Source organism: Carlito syrichta, unplaced genomic scaffold (assembly GCF_000164805.1).
Source record: "Carlito syrichta isolate Samal-C Ts95f unplaced genomic scaffold, Tarsius_syrichta-2.0.1 Scaffold316857, whole genome shotgun sequence".
Taxonomy (NCBI): domain Eukaryota; kingdom Metazoa; phylum Chordata; class Mammalia; order Primates; family Tarsiidae; genus Carlito; species Carlito syrichta.
Genome location: NW_007260953.1, coordinates 26,814 through 49,707, shown reverse-complemented (window position 1 = coordinate 49,707; position 22,894 = coordinate 26,814). Strand labels below are relative to the sequence as shown.

Below are 22,894 nucleotides of genomic sequence, written 5' to 3'. Positions count from 1 at the left end.
CCTCTTCTTCTTTTTTTGCTTAACAGCAATTCCTGGAAAACGCAGGGTCAAAGGGTTGTATCCCTTTTTCTCATCACTCCTAGGTCTGGTGGGCATCAGTTCCCTCTTGCCTTCCTCAGAAGTTCTCCCCAGCTGTGCCCTGGGCTTGTGCAAGATGTGCTCAGCTGGAGCATCAGGAAAGGACAGGCCAGGAGTGCTGAGTTTGTAGCCAGCTCTGCCAGCTTGCCCTGTTCGCCCTTCCCCTCCTGTTCAGTGTGGCTGAGAAGTGTGCAGAGCTGGGAGGGCATCTGGGCAGCCTTAGGAGACTACGTGGAAGCACTCAGGTCAGGAGGACTCTCCCTGGCTTTAAGAGCAGGCAAGGAGGGAAAGAGGGCTAGACTCTCCCCAGTCGTGCTTCGGGGTGAAGAGGTGAGGGTGGAGGGATGATGTTCTGGCTGGACGCTTCCCGTGGCCTCATGGAGGTATTATCTCTAGGACCCAGACAGGGAAAGCAGTGGAGTTCAGCCCATCATCTAAACCAGAGCAAGTTCTACACATCCTCTCCTCTCGGGACACTCCCCCACCAGATTTATGTAACAACAAAATTTCCTCTCCACCCCAGTGTAAATAATCACCCATGTTTACTCTGAGGGATGGTGAGTGAGGGGCCGCCCTTAGCTCCTGGCTCTTGCCAGGAAGACTGAGATCTTGGCAGCTACCCAGGGGCCCTGGTTTGTTTACGTCTGGGAGTCTGCTGGTTCAGAGGTGGGTGGGGCCGGCTCTTCTGAGAGAAGTTTCCAGACATGACCACTGGCCAGCCATGGGGGCCCCTGATGCGTCTGAGCTTATAGGTCCTGGTTCCATGGGGGGCTGAAGGGGCCCTGCTACAGGGTCCAGCTGGTCACTCGGCCTGTCCACATGAATGCATCCATCTCCTGAGTCACACAGCCTCACGTACATCCTCTGGCGTCTGCCAGCCTGCCCTCCCTCACACTGCCAGCGGGGGAGGGCAGCTGCCTTCTCTGTTCCCCTCCTCCCCCCCCTGTCTCACCTTCTCTTCCCTCGTCTTGTCCTCTCTGCATGGAAAGGTGCTTTAGGCAGAGAGGGAGAGCCAGAGGCAGCCAGCCCAGCAGCCTCAGAGGCGACATCCAAGGCCATGCCCAGCCACTTGCCAGCTCAGGGCAGGGACACTGTGTGATTTGCCATGAACTGTCGCTCCGTCTTGGTGATTAAAAACCCCTGTTTCCCAGAGGCCTTGGGGCCCCACCACAGCAGTATATCCTGTTGTGCCTGGAGAGCCAAGAAGTTGCTTCCCTTCCTTTAGTCTGGTTTGAAGTCCTCATCTTCAGGTGAAGCCCCTTGCCTTATAGGGGGTCCTGTCCAATTAAGAGGTGGGCCAGAAATGAGAGCTCTGTTTCTCACCCAAAGCTCTGGCACCAGAGATCATAAGCAGTAGGACCCTCTTGGCTTTTTTAACAACTGGCCTCCGGAATTACCCTTATTCATTATTTTTCCCACTAACACCCACTGACTTTCTTTCTAGATTGAAAGTATTCAGTGTTCTTCAGATTAGCTCTGGCTTCTGGGAATACAGATTCCTCAGGATACATGGGGTGAAATTAGATCGCCCCCTGTATGTAGCCAAGATCTGAGGTCATGTCTTCTTAACCCCCTTGTCCCTAAGCTTAGGCCAAAACCTTGTGGGAGACAAGCTTTCTCTCTGGTTCCCTGTAGCTCCTGGGGGCTGAGATGATGCCAGCCCAGATACAAGTGGGAGATGCCAGCCAGGTATCCTTCTCCCTCGCCTCGGTTCCCTCAGACACACTTCAGGGCTGCTCAAGACGAAGTTGTGCTTGTGGTTCAGGTGTCAGCCCCCTACACGGGAGCTGATAACAACAGCAAGAGAAGCTCTCTGTCATCAGGTTCCAGACGGTGAGGAGCCGGTGCTGATGATGTGAGCCATGGGTCATGGGAGTTGGCTCAGGTCTCCCCAGCTACCGAGCACATTCTTCCCTGGATCTGCCACATCCCTGAGATGAGAAACGTGACCCTGCTCCACTCTGGTGCCAGATGAGGCAATGGAAATACGGTATCATTAACCTGATCCCTGCTTCTGCCTCTTCTTTTCATGAGCACAGTTTGGGCTTTCTCTCTTTATACCCTACGGGACAGAGGGCTCTGAAATCGAAGCAGAAATGAATGTGCGCACCCCATTGTGCTCCTTCTAGGTTCCTAAGGAGTCAGCAGCTCCCCTGAGCTGCAGCAGGTGGCTGGCGGGGATGAGTATATTTTCTGGGGGACAGTCACCTTCTCCTACCTTCCTTCTCTCTCCTGGGACAGGTGCTGGGGTGTTGCAAGCAGCTTCCCTGGTTAGCAGCCCCAATCATCCAGAGGCTAACTCAAGGGCCCTCTGCTTCTCTTGTCCTCTTTGACCTTCCCCCAAGTCTGTTCCTGGGAGTTCTTACTGCGTCCCTTTCCTTTTCCGTACAGCTCCCCAGACACTCCACCCCTGGGACCCCAAGGCTGGGCCAGTATCCACAGCTAGTGAATAATTCAGCATGCTCAGCACAAGCTAAATCAGATCCAAGGTGATACTGTGACCAGGAGGCCTCCTTTGGGCAGCTGGAAAGGCGAACCCTGCCCTGGAAAGACCAGTGCTCTGTAATATTAACTTCATTATATAAGGTTTCCTCACTGCCCGAGAAGGCAGCTTCAGACCCAAATATAATCTAGGCCCTGTGCCTGCCTACAGACTTCTCAGGGATCAGTGGCATCATGGGCATGCCCCCCAGGATGTGCTGGTCATGTCCCTTTGAAAGCCTTTCTGGCGTCGACAGTCAGCTGAACAGCATGCTACAGTTTGCAGAATGCTTTCACACACCTCTCTCATTTAATCACATCAGCTCGTGTAAGCTCTGAGCCCTGGAGTCAGCAGGAATGCACAAGAGTTCTGTGTTTCAGTCCTCTGCTTTTAGAAAGAAATCGTTCCAGATTATTCTTGGCATATAGGGTGGGGTGGAGGGTGCTCTGCTTCCTAAAAATTGCCCAAAAAGGAGATGCCACTTCCTCTCTGGGTCACTCTCTCGGGCCTGTTCCCGGTATACCCTCCTCCAAGGAAACAAAGTCACTACAAGGCCATGAAATTGTGCATCTTTTCTGCCTGCCTGGTACACATTTTGGTTTACCTAAAAGTGACCTAGGTAGTTGTTCTCTCTGTGCCCAAGAAAGAATCCTGAGATAGGAGTGTCAATGGCACTAGACTGGCGAAGGATCAGCAGGAAGGATGGCATCCTCCATCTCAGGGAGCAGCTGAAAGGTGGCCTGGTGTGTCACATGGAGGCTGTTGTGCAGCTCCGTGTGCTCAGGCCTGATCTGTCTCCTTTCCCAGCTGCCTGGCTGTGCCTCTCCACATGCTCCTAGGAAACATGTCCACCTTGGATACTGTAGTTCACACTGAAGAGTATTAATCTTCCTCTCGCATTTCCCTGGGAGGAGGCAGGGCTCTTTGGTAGCATGTTTCTAAGAGGATATACCTTCTGGCTGGGTCTGAAAGTGAGTTACTAGGGAGGCATCTCTGAGTAATGACCACTTTCCAAACCTCCACTTCCAAGCGGGCTTGGTGAGCACCAGAGAAGCTGCCAGTCTTCCAAGGAAGAATCCTCACTGGGAGATTTTCACAGCATATTTGGGGCCCAAGATTTTTTTAAGGCCCCACTTTATATTCTAAGCTACTAAATTTAGCTGCTTTTCAGCATGGTTCTTTGCTCCTAAAGCCTATGACTTCTCTGGTTTTCCACCTTTCAAAATGTGTGGTTTGCCTTTTCTTTTTTTAAAGAGAAAGTAAAGTAGGGAGGAGAGAACTGAAGAATAACAACATAGCACGACTGGGCGCGGTGGCTCACGCCTATAATTCCAGCACTTTGGGAGGCAGAGACAAGAGGAGTGCCTGAGCCCATGGGTTTGAGACCAACCTGGGCAACTTGGTGAGACTTCATCTCTACAGTAAATTTTTTAAAAAATTAGCTGGGCATGGTGGGGTACCCCTGTAGTTCCAGCTATTTGGAAGGCTGAAGCAGAGGGATTGCCTGAGCCCAGCAGTTTGGGGCTGCAGTAGCCTTGAGTATGCCACTGCACTCTAGCCTGGGTGACAGCGTAAGAGTCTAACTCAAAACAAAAAACAAAGTGTTAAAGAAAGAAGGGGCATGGCATAAAAATTAAGGGAAGAGGAAGAGGGATATGGAAGAACAAACTAAACTAAGGGGAACCCAGTAAATGAGAAGACAGATCTTCCGGACGTGCCGGGAGGAGAGCCTGTGCCCAGGACCTGGGCTTCCTTCCAGTCTACCCTTCCAGGATGATGAGGGCCCATCTGTCGCCCCTGGACTCAGGCTTACCTTGGAAGGGTAGAGAGAGTGAGGCCAGAGACCGCTGCCACAGCTCAGCTGGCTGTCTTGTGAATTGACGGTGACTGCGGCTGGATGAGATATATGTGGGCCTTGAGGCCATCCACCAGAGAACAGCCGTGACTGACGAGGAAGTGCATATGATGCCACTTACCCCATGGTCCTTTTCTTTGAAAAGGAGAGTTGCCATGTCGCCATGTCCTTTCAGAGCCTGCTGCTTTAGTGCTGGCAGCAGCTCTTCCCGTGTCTGCCTGCTTCTGTCTCATCTTTGTTCCCTGTGGCGGCTACTTTTCTTTTTTTTCCGTCCCAGGCCAAGACTTCCAGGTACTGTCTGGAACACCGTGGTTTATGTGTGCATGTGTACATGCAGACATGCTGAGGGAGCCTCAGGACTAGTCGCCTATTACAGCAAAAACAAAAAAGTGTCGGGCATTCAGCATTCACACCACAACCCTGGGAGACAACGGTCAAATGTGCCATTTGCAGCTAGGAAAACTGAGACTCAGTTGCAGAGAGTCTCTGAGGTGTGGCTCATTTACCCTCCCCTCCATCTCTCAGTGCCACTGGTCTTATTTCCAAAGGCCTTTTCGTCCAACCTGCTGCTTGGCACCGTCCTGGCTCCTCTTGGAGTTGTGAAGCAGCACGGACAGGCCAAGGGGCCACATAGCTATCGAGTGGCAGGGTGAGGATTTAACCAGGTCTTCTGACTCCCAAACACCCTGTGGGCCACTGAAAGGCTTGTCCAGTGCCCAAGGAGCCCAGCCTTGGCATGTCTTACTGCTAGACACATTCACCTTCAGCACCACTATTCACACTCTCCTCCCATTGCAGCCATGGGAACTGAGTCTCAGAGCCTGTGGTGACTCGACCAAGACCATTCAGCAAGAATGGAAGTGAGTCTCACACTCAGGGCCCCGCACAGCCTCTCCCACTGTGCCGCGATGCCTTGGGCTTTCTGCTCCTCACCCCCCCGAGCAGGAAGTGCTGTGTTCTTGGCAGATTTGGGAACGCTTCTCATGTATAAAGACAAGAACAGACTCAGAGGAAAAAACGCTTTCTCCTGCTGGCTTGCCTGGCAGACATCCCCCTGGTTCCTAAGTGTTCCTTTTCTCCTAGCAGACTATTGGTTCACCCTCCAATCCCATTCTTCCTGCTGTTCAGTTATTGTGCTGCCGGGTAAGTTGCTCCTGGAGTGGAGCTGAAACCTCCCATTCGGGAGATGCCAGATGCTTGTGTTGTGGGCAGCTCACCCCAGGGACATTTTGGTGGTGCCATGTGGCCTTGTAAGTACCTCTTCCTGCTTTTGTGAGCAGGAAGCTCTTCTGTGGGAAGCCTGGTAAGTAAGACCCACCATGCAGAGAGGAACCCCAGGTCTCTCAGCCCATCCAGCCCCTCCTCACCTCTGTCTCCTACTGCCTTGTCTTCCTCTTCCTCCCCTTTTGCTTTTAGGGAAAGGCTAAAAATCTCAACTTAGGCCGGGTTCGGTGGCTCAGCCTATAATCCCATGCTTTGGGAGGCTGAGGTGAGTGGATTGCCTGAGTCCGTGGGTTCAAGACCCACCTGGGCAACTTGGCGAGATCTCATCTCTACAATAAATCAAAAAATCAACCGGGTGTGGTAGCGCGCGCCTGTAGTTCCAGCTACTTGGAAGGCTGAGGTGGAAGGATCGCCGGAGCCTAGCAGATCGAGGCTGTGGTGGCTGGGAGTGTGCCAGTGCACTCCAGTCTGGGTGACAGAGTGAGACTCCAACTAAAAAAAAAAAAATCTCAACTTGGTGGGGCCTAGAAAGGAGGGACCAGAGAAGGGGTATCTTGAGTGTGAGACCAACCTGTCTTTGTTGCCACCTGGGACAGAACTACAGTGGATCGTATGTCTTTGTTGGCAGCTAAATGAAATAGATCATTCAGTCATCCTACAATGCAGATATTGGGGGAGCACTGGTCTTACGCTAGGCACAGTCTGGGGCCAGGTAAACATGATATCTGATCCCTGCCTTCCTTATAGTTTAATAGGCATGAGACCTATTTACAAATAACCATTATGCAGGAAGAACAGGACTTGGTGCCAAGTAGATCCAGTACCAAAGGAAGTGCAGAAGTAGGGGAGCTGCCAAAAGTGTTCCCTGACCCTACAGGTCAGAGCTGGCCCCAGAAATCAGAACCTGTGTAACGTGCTTTTTTTGCCAGGCTTCTGTGCTCGCAAACCCCAAGTCATTGGCCACCACAAATGTTTGTATGGTTTCCATGAGCCTAGGGTATGGGGACTCCCGATCTTGGTGATTTTGGCTGCAAGCCCTGGCACTGGCCCCTAGAGATAGCACTGGGTCCTTATCTCTTTGTACCGTCTTGAACTTGGGACTGCCCTGTCAGCATGACCAATGTTGATCCCCAGTATTTAAACCCTGAGTCCCTCACTGGGTTCAAGTGGGTGCAGAATCCATGTCTTCTTTGAATGGTCATTGTGTCACAAGAAACTGCCATTAGAGAGACCCAGCAGGCTCCAGGACTCTCTGCTGGCCACCCAGTTTCCCCACTGCTTGCTGTCCTCAACTGTGGACCTCTGGCCCCCTCTGCTGGCCACTTATAGGATTTCCTGCTGTGACTGTCAAGATGAAGCCCAAGGAGGAAGAGACTGCTGTGAGTTTACCATCTGTGTTTTGTCTTGAGGATTTGGGCCTGGGCAGTGCCAGAGGGGAGAGAGTGGGGAATGGGAAGCAGAGGCTAGTGGAGAAGTGGCCACAGTGGTGTCCAGCGCAGAGAGTGGATTTCTGGGACAGGATCCCAGGGCCGAGGAGTTCTGGTGAGGCTGGCTGCTGCCTGCTTCCACCAGGTGATCATTGGAGTAGAGCGGCCGCTTGGAAGGGATGGTGCTACAAGCCAGCGGGTAGGGGAGCAAGGAGAGAGGAAGAGGCCTCTGGGTGGAGCTGGCTATGATAGAAGCTGCTGAGGAGCTCCCCTCCAGGCTCCAGCCTTTTTGATTTTGGAGATCTCCTCCTCCTCCCAGAAGTCTGGCTGGGAGGCTCACTTCCAGTCTGAGCTGAAGCAGGAAATTGATAAAACCATGGTCTATTTGTGAACGGGGCTTCTGATCACGGGAGACATTTCTGGACACACATGATGGGAGGGACAGGGCGAAGCGCCCATCTGGGTGGGTGAGCAGTGCAGGTACACATGTTATGTGTGTCCCAGTGGGCACACTGCACACACTTTTCAACCCTTCTCAACCATCCCTTAAGCGATGGTCCCCCCACCCCCATCAATGCCTGTCATACCTGGGCATCCTCATGCACACTGCACTCACAGTGGCAACAGCTGGGCTTGGGGAGGGGCACCGCATCAGAGCTGGGTCCTCCTCCATGTCTCCTGCCAGATGGGAAGGAGCAGCCATGAGCCCCAGGGTAGGGGGAAATCTCCCAGAGCAATCCGCCCCTAATCCCCGGGCTGGGCCTCAGTCTGGAGATGGCGGCTGCAGAGCCTGGGAGCTCAGGCACACCTGCTCGCAGGCCCCGGCTTCCTGCAGCCAGCCCAGTGCTGCCCAGGGACTGTGACCCAAGCAGCCTGACACAGTCCACGGACAGCTGGAGCCTTAGAGCCCCCGCTACCTTGTCACCAGCACGGCTTCGGGAAACGGTGCTCACACAGGTGAGGTCCCTGGCAGGTGGAAGGAGTGAAGTTCACTGGGCAGGACGGGGTTGTGGAATGGGAACAGATCATTTCTGCTATTACTCAGGTGGGCTGTGCTCCCTCCTGCAACTAGAGAGAACTGTGGATGGGAGAAGGGAGGAGGCTTAGGCTGACAAGTGCTGGGAGGGCCCATGGGGTCGGGTGTGGGCACTCTGTGCAGGACAAGTGGACCCTGGGAAAGATGCCATCAGAAACCAGCAGCCATGTAGCACTTCAGCTAGGGCCAGGGTAGCTGATGTGAAATTAAGTTATGGGGCGTTCCTGATTGTGGTTGCTTCTGCCTTTGGACAGACAGTGACAGGGAGAGGGGAGTGTGAAAGCCCAGTAGGTACTGACCCCACGGGGACAGTGGGAGAGTTCCGAAGGAGCAAAGTATTTGGAGAATTCAGAAGCTGGAGAATGGAGACGACTCTGAGGTGAGAAGGCAGCTTGGGGTGCCAGCTGGGGTCTGTGGGTGCAAGGAGACCAGAGGAGCACAGGATGTTTACATGGGCAAAAGGGCTTTATTCTCCTTAGAGTCCAGGTGAGAGGAAGAGCTTAGTGGTGGCAGGAGGGGCCAGATGGAAGCCTCCCCCTAGTACCCAGCTGCCGGGACACTAGGCAGCAGACTGTATACACGCTGCCTGGAGATGAGTGGGTGCTATGTAGAAGGATGCGTGAGCTTCCTTGTCTGGCTGTCGTCTGCACCTTGCAGTCCCCTTGTAGCAATGTGAGAAATGCCTTGTAAAACCTCCTAGGGTATGCTCTGCCCCTCAAGTCCCCCGTGAGGTGGCTGGGACCTCGCTGCAGGAATTTTTTCATTCCACTCTGCCCCTGGTGAACCAGCTCAAGTGTATGTACTGCCCCACGTGTACCCCATTAAGTGTCTAAGCGTTTGCTCTCTGCCCTGGGGAGAAAAGCCGCTTAGACTCCGGGGCACCAGTCAAACTGATAGGGGGACGGTTTCCCTTCCCCCACCCCTCTGCTCATCTGGGGAGGGTTGGGTGGGTTGTGATGACACATCCAGAGACAGATTGGACAGCTTCATGCTGCCCCCATAGTCCCACCAGGAAGACACAGGTGCCGGCCCACTAAGGCTGTACCGGCCGAGTTGGGAGAACAGGGTCAGCACCTGACTTCAGGACTGAGGGTTTGAATGCTTTTTCCAGCCTGCTCTGTCTGCAGTGTGGGTCAGTGTGAGGAACGCCAGGTTCCCTCTCTCCCTGCTTCACTCTGAGATCAAACAACCTCTTTGGATGGAAGGATTTTAGCTGGCCATGGGTTTTCTTCTCATCCTGGGCCAGTTGACCTCCCTCTCCCTCTGGGAACTAATAGAAAAAGAGAATCTGAGTGTTCTCCATCCAGAGAAGGCCGCTAAAATCAGAGTCACGGGGCAGCAGTCAGCAGATTGAAGCATCTCTGCTGAGTCACCCAGGCCTGACAGCCCCTGAGCCACACTCGCCTGCTGGGCTCTGACCCACTGGAAGCCCAGACCCTGCTCCCAGGAGCAGCACCCTGCGTGGGCCTCGACCTGCTTGGCTGGACCCATAGACGAGTCAGGGTTGACACCTGACTCCATTGTTCCCAGGATGACAGGGCTGCCCTGCTTTCCAAAAGGAAAACCCAAAAAGTTCTTTTGCTTTTTGTCTGCTTTTTTTTTTTTGGTCTGAGAGTGACCTTATCTCTTGAGGAGATGGCTAGGATGAGAAGCAGGAAGGCCCCTTATCCTGGGTTAGCCTGCTCCTTGTGAATGGAAAGGGGTTGCCTGTCCCAGGGTGAGGTGGTCACAGGTATGGAGCTCTCTGCAGTGTCTTGTGCACTTGGGTGCACAGGGGTGGAGCGCACACTCCTTGCAGTTACTCCTTGATAATTGTTTCTGTGGTCCATCTTGCAGAATTTTTAATGAATTTATATTGTTGAAGAAAGACCATGATTCACATTTCCCAGTTTACATAGCGAGTATGCTTCCCCTCCCTCCACAGAGCTTCACTTTCGCCTGGATAATTCCTGCCCTGACAGCATCTACTGTTTGCTTCTGGGCCCCAGGGGTCCCGACTGCTGGGCTAGTGTGCGAGAGGAAGGGCAGGCATCCTATGTCCAGTGTCAGGTTGACACGAGGACACTGAGCTCAGGCCCAGGAGGAGGCGGGAGCCCCTGGAAGGCCACAGGAGCCAGGGCTGGAGAGCCCTGACCCAGGAGCTCCAATAATCTGGCACAGTGCCTAATCCAGCTTCATTTAGTGTTGCTGAAAGGGGGCAGGGAGGCAAGTCCATGGTGTCGTCAAGGTCATGTGGAGAGGGTGCCCCCAGCTGTGCTTGGACTGAGGGTAGTTCTCCCTGGAGCAGGGAGGCGAATAGGGAAAGTTGGCTCTGGGGCACTTCAGAGAATGTCCCAGTGCTGGCTCAACCAGAACATTCATCAGCACTTCTTGGGCCTCAGGCTTTGTGCCGAACAGGTTCTATGGCCCTGGCCCTGGCTGGTGGGCTCCCTGAGCAGGGGCTAGTCTGGCATGGATGGGGATCATGGAAGAAGTGTGACTCTCCCTGCTCAGTTATCTTCTTCTCAGAGCTTATCCATCCTGCTCACGGGGATTAATCTGGAGAGTTCCATGGAGTGGCCAGCTCATTTCAGGCAGGTGGGTGGGGTGAGGAGACCATGGCGTGAGGGGCCCCAACTCCATGGGTGGTGCTAGTGGCTGGGCATAGACAGAGAGCTGGGTAGCATGGGCCAAACGAGGCTCTGTGACAGTTTGGAGAGAGGAGCAGTGTTCCCTGCTCCGGACTGGGAGGCCCTGGGCGTTTTTCCCTACTGGTGACTGGGGGTCGAGTGATCTGTATTGCTTCTCTTTCTAGTCACCCAGCTCCAGGACAGAAGCATTGGGAGTGTCTAACAGAAAAGCCTCTGCTCCACTGAACACAAGACAGTGAGATGTAGGACCCCGATGCCCTCCTGCAGACCCACTCTGTAACAAGATACTCATGAGGGCTGGTCCGGGTGGGTGGAGGACTCTGGCCTTCCACACCCAGGTTGTGCCACCATCACCTCTATCTAGTTCCAAAACACTTTCATCATCCCCAAGGAAACCCCATTCCCATTAAGCAGTCACTTCCCATTCATTTCCCCACTCCAGCCCCTGGAAACCACTAATCTGATTTCTACCTCTGTGGATTGAACTATTCTGGGTATTTCATATAATGGAATCATCCATTATGCAGCCTTTCTTGTCTGATTTCCTTCACTTAGCATAATGTTTTTGAGGTTCGTCTGTGTTATGGCATTATGAGTACTTCATTCCATTTGTGGTCAAATAATATTCTGTTATATGAAATGCCACATTTTGTAGACTCATTCTTGGCTTAATGGACATCTGAGTTGTGTCTATCCGTTGGCTGTAGTGCATAGTGCTGCTTAACATTGGTGTACAAGTATTTGAATACTCATTTTCGGTTCTTTTGGATAGGTACCTAGAAGTGGAATTGCAGGATCATGGTAATTCTGGGTTTGACTCTTTGAGGAACTGCCAAACTGTTTTCCACAGCGGCGGCACCACTTTACGTCCCCACTAGCAGTGCACAAGGTTCCGATTTCTGTACAATTAAGTTTAAAGACTTAATTCCTTTAAAAACATCATTACAGCCATTCTGGTGGGTGTGAATTGTGTCCTCACTTGTGTTTGTTTTGGAGCACCTGCTTTATGCCCCTCACATGCGGTGTTTCATTTCACCCTCCTGATAACCCGACGAAGTAGGTTAGAATTACCCCCTTTCCAGATGAGAAAATTGTCTCAGGGATGATGACGACATACACAAGGGCACACAGCTGGTTAGGACAGAGCCAGCTTCTAAACAGGTGTCAAACTCTAAGTTCAGGGCCTTTTCCAGCGTCCTACACAAGCCCTGTATCCTGTCTCTCTACTTTTGCTGTTGTTGACAAATCTTCTCCTCCTCTCATACCCTGTCTTGTCCATCACTCTGAACGGCTTTCTCCTCTTTTTCTTCTTGTTCACTAATTTTCCTTCCTTTGTTAAAGCATAATCTCCCTTTGTACCTTTGCCGTCGGTCTGCTAGCTCCTTGTCTCTCTTCACCTCAGTTGCCCTGTGTCCCTCTAGTCCTGAAAGGGAGCAGTCGCTGTGGGGATGTGTGCGTGGAAGGTCAGGCACAGAGAGCTCCCTGCCTTCCTCAGACAGACCACCTCCCTCCATAGGGAAGGAAAGCAGAGTGCTGTTCTGTGACTGGAGACTGACCAGCAGGCAGTGTAAGCCTCCATGGAAGGACAGGAAGGAGCTGGTGTCCTGCTGCAGGACTCCTAGGCTGGAGCCTGGACCTAGGATAGAGTGGAGGGGACAGCATGGGGACAAGGACCACAGCCCTGGGCCACTCCTCTGCGCCACCAGGCCCCGGAGTGTCTCTCCCCTCATTCATGGGGATTTCACGCCAGCTTCAACTCTGTGTTTTCATTTGTAACTAAACAGCTCAGCGTCTCAGGAGCCTGGGAGGTCCAGAGCTCCCTTTAGGATGGGGGTTGGTACAGAAGACCCTGGAGAGAGGGAGCGGGGCGGTATGCCTGGTGTTTCCTGATAGCATGCAGGATGTTCTCCAAACCCTGAAAGACCCTATCCTAGGTGTGCTCAGCCTATGTGGGACGAGGGCAGATCTGAAGGAGATAAATGTGGGGTCTGCACCAGAGGGAGGCCACTCCACCCTAGTTTGAGGAGTGTCTCACAGTCCAGGCTGGGGCTCCAGGTAAACTTTCCCTGAATCCCTCCCGTGCTTCCCCGAGGAGCAAGGTGGGGACTGTGAGACCTAAGCAAGAGGCTGGTGTCAGGGAGGAGTCCTAAGATGCTTTCCTGAGGCTGGGCTCCAGGCTGCACAAGGGGTGAACTCAGCCTCTGAATTAGGATCTCCCATGCTCAGTCAGTCGTAGAAGCTGCCAGTTGGCAGGAGGAGTTATGGGAGTTATTCACAGCAGTTAATTCAAGTGTAAGCAGCCGCTGAGGTGTTTCAGCCTTAAGGGCCAAAACCACAAACAGGATCTTGGTATCTCCCACGCCATGCTCCCCCAGCCTCCCCCTCAACACAAAAATCGCCCCCCTCTGATTCTCACAAGAGCACACGTGTGCATGTGCGCATACACATCTCCAAGAGCGAGAGGGGCCTGGGGGCTAGGATGGGCAAGTGAAGGCTCGTGTAGGCCACTAGGATTAGGCATTAGCTCCAGCAAGGAAAGCTGGAGATATCATTGTAGTAAGCCATCAGAAGTGATTTTAAATGCTGTGGCCAATATTGGGACATTTCCAAGAATTTGCACTTAGTTGTGGAGAGAACAGGATGGGGACAGGGAGGACTTCTTCCTTTCCTTTCCTTTCCTCCCTCCTTTCCTTCCTCCTTCCCTCTCTCCCTCCTTCCCTCCTTCCCAGTGTCTCACTACAGGCTGGTCTCAAACTCTTACTCAAGCAATCCTCCCACCTCAGCCTCCCTAGTAGCTGGGATTGCTGGTGAGAGCCATCTCTCCTGGCTAGAACACTTCTTTCTTTCTTTTTCCTTACTTACTTGTGGTGTAAAAGCCCACAGTCCCAGCTGCATGAAATTCTAATTCAGTTGCTCTGGAGTGAGTCTGGGTTGTGGTTGAGGACCGCTGATCTAGACTGTGGCTTCCCTAGGGAGATTGTCTTTGGCAAGGATGTCTCAAGCTGTGGGTCTTCAGGACCTGCACAGTTCCGCAAGGTGGGATTAGGCCCTGGGCTTTGGAACCAGACAGGATTCGCAATCTAGGTTCTTTACTTACTAGTTGTGTAGTCCTGGGCAGGTTACTTAACATCTATGGGCCTTGGTTTGCTCTTCTGTAAAGTGGAAATAATAATACCAACCTTGTGGAGTTGTTACTGGGATTAAATAAACTAATATGTGTAAAACACTTAGAGCCATGCATTTATATGTCAATAAATGCTGGTGGTAGCATGGGGGACTTACTGCAAATACCAAAATTCAAGAAAGCTCAAGTTCTTGATATAAAATGGTGTAGTATTTGGACATAACCCATGCAATCCTCCTGTATACTTTAAATCATCTCTAGATTACTTATAATACCTAATACAATGTAAATAGTGGTTACACTGTATTGTTTTGTCATTTGTGTTATTTTTTATTTTTTTGTTTATTTGTTTGTTTGTTTTTTTGAGTTGGAGTCTCACTCTCTTGTCCAGGCTAGATAGCAGTGGCACGTTCATGGCCATTGCAACCTTGACCTGCTGGGCTTAGACGATCCTTCCAAGTAGCTGAAACTACAGGCATGTGCCACCATGCCTGGCTAATTTTTTGATTTATTGTAGAGACGAGGTCTCACCAAGTTGCCCAGGCTGGTCTCGAACTCCTGGACTCAGGCAGTCCTCTTGCCTCAACCTCCCAAAGTGCCGGGATTAGAGGCTTGTGCCATTACACCTGGCCTTATTGGTTGTTTTTGCTTTTTGGTTTTTGGTTTTTTTTTTTTTTAGTTGGAATCTCATTCCATTGCCCAGGCTAGAGTGCAGTGGCACATTCATGGCCACCCCAGCATCAACCTGCTGGGCTTAGGCAATCCTTCTACCTCAGCCTTCCATGTAGCTGGAATTATAGGTGCGTGCTACTGCACCCAGCTAATTTTTTGATTTATTGTAGAGACTAGGTCTCACCAAGTTGCCCAGGCTGTTCTCAAACCTGTGGGCTCAGCCAGTCCCCTCACCTCGGCCTCCCAAATTGCTAGGATTACAGGCTTGAGCCACTGTGCTTGGCTGGTTGCTTTAAAAAATATTTTTGATCCTTGGTTGGGTGTATTCACAGATGTAAGACCCGTGGATACAGAGAACCAACTGTAGTTGTCATCTTTACCCTTTGTCGAAGGCATTTAGAATTCAAGAAGAAGAGCCAAGAGACCATAGGAAAAAGGTGCCACCTCCCTGGAAGTGGGTGGAGTTGAGCCCTCCCCAGGGAGGAGAACAGAGTGGGGATGTTCTGTGACTGGAGATGGACCAGCTGGATCCAGGCACTGTAGACGTTCGTGTCACCAAGGAGGTCTCCAGGCTTCCATGGAGGGACAGGGAGGAGCAGGATTCCAGCTGTAGTGCTCCCAGGCTCTAATCAGGGCTCTAGGGTAGAGAAGAGTGGTGGACAAGGAGACCAGGACCTCAGCCCTGGCTTCTGCACCCACTGTAGGCCCCAGTTGTTTTTCTGGGAGTGTCTATTCTCTTCTCATTCACGGGGATTTCACAGCCAGCTTCACTCTGCTTTTCTATTTGTAAGCCAAACAGATGCCAAATCAAGGGAGGAGAGGACCAAGCTGCCAGAGGAGCTCTGGCAGGAGGGGAATTTGCTGTTTTACACTCCCTCAGCGTCCTAAAGCACTTTCACTTTTCACAGCATTTCAAATCCATTCCTCATTAGCCACGCCCCCTCGCTCTCACCTTTACTGAGATGAGCAAATGACTGTGATGCAGCCAGACTCAGAACCCTTCTTCTGGATATTCTTTCTCGCAGGAAAAGAGTAAAAGAGTGTTGGGTGTTTGGAAAGGAGAACACCTTTATGAGAGAGCCAGGTTCTTAACATCGAAAGCCAATTGTTGTGTTGCCTATAGAACTTGATTTTGTGTAGTTCTAGCAATATGGAGTAAATGTGTTGGTATAATCTCTGAAATAAATTTAGGCCAGCTTGATTGTAGACATTTTTCCTCCCAGGGGAGAAAAAAGGATTGCGCTGCCTAGATCCAGACTCAGCGTTTAACGAGTGCCTTTTGTATGCCTCACACTCTGCTAAGTGCTTGCTGAACATTATCTTATGTAACCCTCACAAAAGACCTGAGAGTAGATATGATTACCCCCATTTTATGGGCGAGGACACTGGACATCCGGAAAATAGAAAGATGGGCTGTTTGCTGTTACTTCAGGGAATGAGAGGTAAGAGAAGGATTTAACTGCAGGGTGGAGTTTTAAGTCAGACTGGCGTTGACAATAAGACCTTGGGGCAAATCATCTAAGGATGACTGTGGAATTGACTTCCTGGTATGAAAGGTAAGAAATTTCGAGGGGCAGAGTCCTGAAAATGTGACCGCCTAGTGGGAGGCCAGGGGGCCTGAGGGGATACCCGAAGCAAATGTAAGAGGAAAGTTTCAGAGTGTTTAGGGAAGGGGTTCTCATCATCCCTAGCATCCCCAGGGAGACTGACCTGAACAAGCCCCAGAGGAAGCCCAGAGAGGAGCCACCCTCCGTTGGCTCCTGAGTTTGGCAGGGCTGTTGTTTTTATCGTGTTTTCCAATAACTTTGCACCTTGGCAGAAATTGAGCAGAGTGACTTCTGCCCGTAATTGGCAGGGACCGTTTCCGGTTCCAGTGAGTGTGACTGGGCCACTTTCTTTGTGTTAAAACCCTCCCCCCACATACATCTGACCGCACCCCTGCCCCTTCCCATACATAGAAGCCGCGAGTGATCTGACCTGGCCTGACTCAGGGCGTTCTGTGTGTAAAAATACGTGGGGTTGAGCCATTTCCTGCTGCTTCCGTTGTGTGGCGATAAGACACTGGGGACTCAGCTGTGGACAGAGAGATCCTCTGACAGGCCAAGGGGAGCCAGACCGCGGGAGAGCCAGCCCCAGGCCTGCCCGCTGTCACCCAGCCTTGCGTTCCCCATCCCTCCTATCTTCTGTGACCTCCCCTTCCTTTCTCTCCTCCCTCTCAGCCTTTTTCCTTGCTTGGTCTCCCCAAGTTTTGTGCCACCCTCATGTGCTCAGGAAGCCTGTCTGTCTGGGGGGCAGTAGCAGAGCCTATTGTTTCTTTCCCATGCGTTCACCCCCTTAAAAACTGGGCAGCTGGCACCCTTAGGCCCCCAGACTGGTTCCTGCTGCCCTTGGCCTGTGAGTTACTTCTCGGGCTTCAGTCCTTGGGGACTTGGCCTGGAAGACTGAGGAGGGCTGGGGGCTCCCACCATTATGAAGCGGAAGAGGTTGCTGACAACTCCAGAGAGCTGGAAGGTAATGGAGGGGTCCTGGAAAGGCATCAGCAAAGGTGGGTGGCTCGTTGAGCTGTGACAGTGAAGACGGGTGGGGAAGGCAAGGAAGGATGGGGCCAAAGTGTAGGCTTTGGTTAGCTCCGAGGGAGAGGCCTACTCAAGGCAGGAGCCTTATGGGGAAACTGAGTCCAGAGACAGTTTGTCTCCTTCCTGAGAAATCCAACCCCCTGACTCGGATGAGGCCTCAGACCCGTTTGGTCCATGCACTGGAGGATCAAGAGTTCTGGGCTGGAAGAGGTTCTGTCTTTTCCTAGCTGTGTGTCTCTGAGCAACTTGCTTGAGCTCCCTGGGCCAGAGGAGGAACAGATTTTCCTAGACTGCATTTTAGGGATGTTGTAGGGATTGGGTAGAGAGTCCTTTGCCGATGGCAAACCAGTACTCAGCAGGACAGGAATACTGTTGTTGCGGTGGTTCTTTTGGGCTCCTCTTCTGAAGTTTCCTGTTCATCCTGCATCCATTTTCCAGGTAGAGAAACCAAGTCCTGAGGCATCCAGGGGCACTCCCATGGTGTCATGATTTATCTGTGCTTCCTCTGCTTGGCTCCTTCCAGGTCGACAAGGGAGACCTTGTGGCCCTGAGCGTCCCCACCGGCCATGGTGACACCGATGGCCCCATCAGCCTGGACGTGCCGGATGGGGCGCCAGACCCCCAGCGGACCAAGGCCGCCATCGACCACCTGCACCAGAAGATCCTGAAGATCACCGAGCAGATCAAGATCGAGCAGGAGGCGCGTGACGACAACGTGGCGGAGTACCTGAAGCTGGCCAACAACGCGGACAAGCAGCAGGTGTCACGCATCAAGCAGGTGTTTGAGAAGAAGAACCAGAAGTCGGCCCAGACCATCGCCCAGCTGCACAAGAAGCTGGAGCACTACCGCCGGCGCCTGAAGGAGATCGAGCAGAACGGGCCCTCGCGGCAGCCCAAGGACGTGCTGCGGGACATGCAGCAGGGGCTGAAGGACGTGGGTGCCAACGTGCGCGCGGGCATCAGTGGCTTTGGGGGCGGCGTGGTGGAGGGCGTCAAGGGCAGCCTCTCGGGCCTCTCGCAGGCCACCCACACTGCCGTGGTGTCCAAGCCCCGGGAGTTCGCCAGCCTCATCCGCAACAAGTTTGGCAGTGCCGACAACATTGCCCACCTGAAGGACCCTCTGGAAGACGGGCCCCCCGAGGAGGCGGCCCGGGCGCTGAGCGGCAGTGCCACGCTCGTGTCCAGCCCCAAATACGGCAGTGACGATGAGTGTTCCAGCGCCAGCGCCAGCTCCGCCGGAGCGGGCAGCAACTCTGGGGCTGGGCCCGGCGGGGCCCTGGGGAGCCCCAAGTCCAGCGCACTGTACGGCGCCCCTGGAAACCTGGACGCGCTGCTGGAGGAGCTGCGAGAGATCAAGGAGGGCCAGTCTCACCTGGAGGACTCCATGGAGGACCTGAAGACTCAGCTGCAGAGGGACTACACCTACATGACCCAGTGCCTGCAGGAGGAGCGCTACAGGTAGGTGCCCGCACAGCAGACCCTGGCCTGAGGCGAGGGGCACAGGCTTCCGACGGAGGGTTGTGGAGGCAGACAGAGGAGCATCTAGAAGGCTCCTGGGCTGCCAGAAGGAGCCAGGAAGAGGCCCCGAGGAGCCTTTCTCCAGACTGGTCAGGGCAGCTGGGAGACAGGATGGCAGGGCCCGTGGAAGGAAGGTTCTACCCGTCTCAGGGTGCTTTGAACATCCCTGCCTGGATGGTTATGTGGTTAGTGTGCAGCAGGGAAAACTGAGGCAGGGGCCAGCTACATGCCCTCTCATTCGGAGAGACTCTGGCGCCAGGTTACCTGGGTTCAAATCCCAGTTCTGTTGTTTATACCTTGGGCAAGCTAGTTCACTCTCTGCCCCTGGTTTCTTTGTCTGTGAGGTGGGCCTGAAGTGAATCCCTACCTCACAGGGTTGTTGTGAAGGCGAATGAGTCCAAGCCTGTAAGTCAGAGGATGTAAATATGTAGCACAGGAAGTTTGGACATCCAGTCCGAGCTCCTGAGGTCAGCCTGGCATCGGGCCGCATTGCTAGTCTCTTCCTTCCCTCGCCTTCCCCCTCCTGTAGCCGGCTGTCCTCTTCACTCTGTGCCTCTTGTATGGCACTCGGTACTTGCCCCCTGGGATTTGGGGGATTGTTTCCTTAGCCCTTTGCCTTTTTCTTCTTCTTCTTTTTTTTTTGAGTTGGGGGTCTCACTCTGTGGCCCAGTGCAATGGCATGATCACGGCTCACCACACCCTCAACCTCCTGGGTTCAGGCAATCCTTCTGCCTTGGCCGCCCAAGTGGCTGGGACTCCAGGCATGCACCACCACGCCTGGCTAACTTTTTTATTTTTTATTTTTTGGTAGACACAAGGTCTTGCTGAGTTGCCCAAGCTGGTCTTGAACTCTTGGGTCCAAGCAGTCCTCCCACCTCAGCCTCCCTAAGTGCTGGATTGCAGGTGTGAGCCACTGCTCCTTGCCCTTTTTCTTCTTTATATATATGAAGAAGGTTTGGAAAATTGAGGAGGAACCCCATATAAGAACTAGCCACCCCTAGCCAGGCTCGGTGGCTCAGCCTGTAATCCCTCGCCTTTGGGAGGCTGAGATGAGTGGATTGACTGAGCCCGTGGGTTCGAGACCTGCCTGGGCAGCGAGACCTCATATCTACAATAAATCAAAAAATCAGCCGGACGTGGTAGCGCGCGCCTGTAATTCCGGCTACTCAGAAGGCTGAGGCGGAAGGATCGCCGGAGCCCAGCAGGTCGAGGCTGCGGTGGCCGGGAGCGGCCACTGCACTCCAATTTGGGCGACAGAGTGAGATTCCAACTCAAAAAAAAAAAAAAAAAAAGAACTAGCCACCCCTTACATTACATTATAGTCATTGACGGGCTCAGTCAATCCACTCACCTCAGCCTCCCAAAGGTGCGGGATTACAGGCTGAGCCACCGAGCCCAGCTTATAGTCATTTTTTAATATTTGTGTCTTCAGAACAGGGACCGTGTCCTGTACATTCATGTGTCCTGATACCCAGGAGAGCAGCTTAGCCCAGGGCTTCAGAGCCCAGGTTTAAGTCAATCACTCCCTGACTGCTCCATTCACGAGCTGTGTGATCCTAGGCTGGCTCCTTAGCCTCTGTCATCTGTAGGATGTAGCCTCTTCTCATCTGTAAGATGGGGATGGGGATGACAGTGGCACTTGTCTCATGGGATTGTACAGAGAATCCTGGAAGGGCATGTGGGTAAGATGCTTAGCACAGTGCCCACACGTAAGAAGTGCTGTGTAAATAGTAGCCCTATTGTTGTTGCTGTTAAAATTAGACCAGGGCTGGACGCGTGGGGTGAGTTGAGTCATTGTTGGGAGAGTGAATGAATCTACCTCGGGAGTGAGGGCTGGCTCGGGGAGCCAGGACTGATGTTACTCCTTCTCCCTCTGCCAGGTACGAACGGCTGGAGGAGCAGCTCAACGACCTGACTGAGCTTCACCAGAACGAGATGACAAACCTGAAGCAGGAACTGGCCAGCATGGAGGAGAAGGTGGCCTACCAGTCCTACGAGAGGGCCCGGGACATCCAGGTATGGACACCAGCAGAGCTGGCAGCGACCAGAGGGTTAGGGGCCTTATCACATGGAGCACAGGCCGGTCGGTCCCTTCGCCAGGGCAGATAGCCACGTGGAGGAGAAGCGCAGCATGGGGCAGGGTGGGGTGGAGATGAGTGCAGCTCTGAGGCCCAGAGCATGCACTGTACAAAGGCAAGCTGGTAGACGAGGGCCGCCTGCAAGTGACTAACTGGAATTCCCAGGCCTGGCTAGCCACAAGAGGGAGCTAGGATTGGGCCAGCTCCTCTCCTGCCCTAGTAATCAAGACTCCCACTTCCTAGCGCCCTCCCCAAAGAGACGTCATTCAAGGGCTCTGCCCCAGCTACAGCTGATCAGCCAACACCCCTCCTGGCCTCCCAAGAGGGGCCCTTGTGGATCATGACCCTCTCCATGGGGTGGGTAGGTCCTAGCCTGGGGGTCTTGCCCATGCTGAGCTCCCGCATGCCAACCCCCCGCCCCTGCAGGAAGCCGTGGAGTCTTGCCTGACCCGGGTCACCAAGCTGGAGCTGCAGCAGCAACAGCAGCAGGTGGTGCAGCTGGAGGGGGTGGAGAACGCCAACGCGCGGGCGCTGCTGGGCAAGTTCATCAACGTGATCCTGGCGCTCATGGCCGTGCTGCTGGTGTTCGTGTCCACCATCGCCAACTTCATCACGCCCCTCATGAAGACGCGTCTGCGCATCACCAGCACCGCCCTCCTGGTCCTCGTCCTGTTCCTCCTCTGGAAGCACTGGGACTCCCTCACCTACCTCCTGGAGCATGTGCTGCTGCCCAGCTGAGTGAGCCCCCCCTGCCTGATGTTCTCCGGCCCCCAGCTGGCCACACATCTCCAGGAGGGACCCTTGAACTTCTTCGTGTGTCTGGTTTGGCCTCCTGCCCCAACTGTCCATTCCAGCAGCTCCTGCCCCCTTCTCTGTCTTAGCTTCTGTCTGACACCTTCTCCCTGCTGGCCTGAAGGGAGCTTAGCGTGCAGTCCTGACTGAGACGGCGGGGGCGCCCGTGGCCAAAAGGAGCAGAGGAGGACACCAGATTGAATTGTTTTGACTATTTACAGTCCGGCAAGATCTTCTCCCAGCGGGGCTCAAGATGCCCAGGTCAGGAAGGCCACTGAGAATAGGAGGAGAGGGCTCTGCCTCAGCTTTCCAGGGAAGAGCCCCCCGCCCAGGCTCCCGTGGAGATGGTCAGGAGGATGGCAAAGAGAGCAAGGGAGCAAGGCTCTGCTGGCCCCAGAGAGCAGAGCAAGGCTCTGCTGGCCCCAGAGAGCTCAGGGCGGGGAGGGGTCCCCAGCCCCCGGGTACTGCCAGGGCCAGAAAGCAGGCTCCCAGCAGCTGCTTTGGAGCTGTGGCTGGCTGCTGGGGCTGGGCCCTTCTGGGATCTGAAGGGTGCAGGCTCTGAGGGCTGGGTAGGGTGTGGCTTGTGTTTCCCTGCTGTCCTTCTCCCTGTCTCTCAGTCTGCTGTTTTCAGGGAAACAGGCCCCTGGGGCCCTTGAGCCTCAGCCCAAGCCCTCAGGCCTCTGGGAGCATGTTGGGTCCTATTTATTTATTTATTCGTTCCTTTGTCCCCCCCCACCCCCACCTTCCCCATTGAGCTCCAGGGAGAGGGCCTGGCCCAGTCCTCTCTCCGAAGCCCAGGCTGCTTCCTGGCTCTTCAGGCTTCCGTACCATTCCGCCTCTGGCTCTCCCTGGCTGGGAGAAGGGGGCCGAGCCACCCCTCCCCCACTCTCCTAAAGCAGCCCCACCGCCAGGATGGGAGGAGCGCAGCCTCTCTTTTATACGTCTATTTATTTTGTAAGTGTGTATCTGTGTGGAGGAGGTCGTTTGTTGCTTTATTTTTTTAAGGCTCTGGAGTGTTGTGTATGGTTTCTTTTCATATCCCAGCCTCCCATGGGCACTTCCAAGAAGAGGGGATTTCTCGGAAAAGGAGAGAGGAATCCCCTAGAGGGGGAAAACGGTGCCTGTCAGCTGTTGTGCACCTTCCCGAGAAATAAATATCCTCTCAATTTTCAAACCATCCTGTCTAGTGTTGGTTGATTAGGTTGTCTCCATGGGAACCACTGAGTCTCTCCCCACATTCTGGGTCACACAGTCTGGGCCTCACCTGTCGGCCTTCTTCCTCCAGGATCTGACCCCCAGCCAAGGTGTCATCCGCCCTTCTCACCTTTTTGTGCACCCAAAACTCTGGGCCAAGTGATGTGATAGGGAAGGATGAAACCCACCCCATCCAGCCCCCACTGGA

At 53.6% G+C, this 22,894-nt stretch overlaps 1 protein-coding gene across 3 annotated transcripts in view; it reads left to right on the top strand.

Annotated features, from left to right (window-relative positions):
• The window catches only part of TMCC2 (transmembrane and coiled-coil domain family 2), a 45,358-nt gene extending 22,689 nt beyond the window's left edge, over positions 1-22,669 (top strand). For 2 of the 3 annotated variants that reach the window (XM_008074673.2, XM_021707365.1), the window contains 3 exons: positions 17,628-18,562; positions 20,503-20,638; positions 21,127-22,669. In XM_008074673.2, coding sequence (XP_008072864.1) covers positions 17,628-18,562; positions 20,503-20,638; positions 21,127-21,438 — 1,383 coding nt within the window. In that variant the 3' untranslated portion in view covers positions 21,439-22,669. Of the gene's footprint in view, positions 1-7,838; positions 8,024-17,627; positions 18,563-20,502; positions 20,639-21,126 lie in introns of those variants that run through there. The other variant, XM_021707364.1, reaches the window with a different exon arrangement.
• Positions 22,670-22,894: the final 225 nt, after the last annotated feature.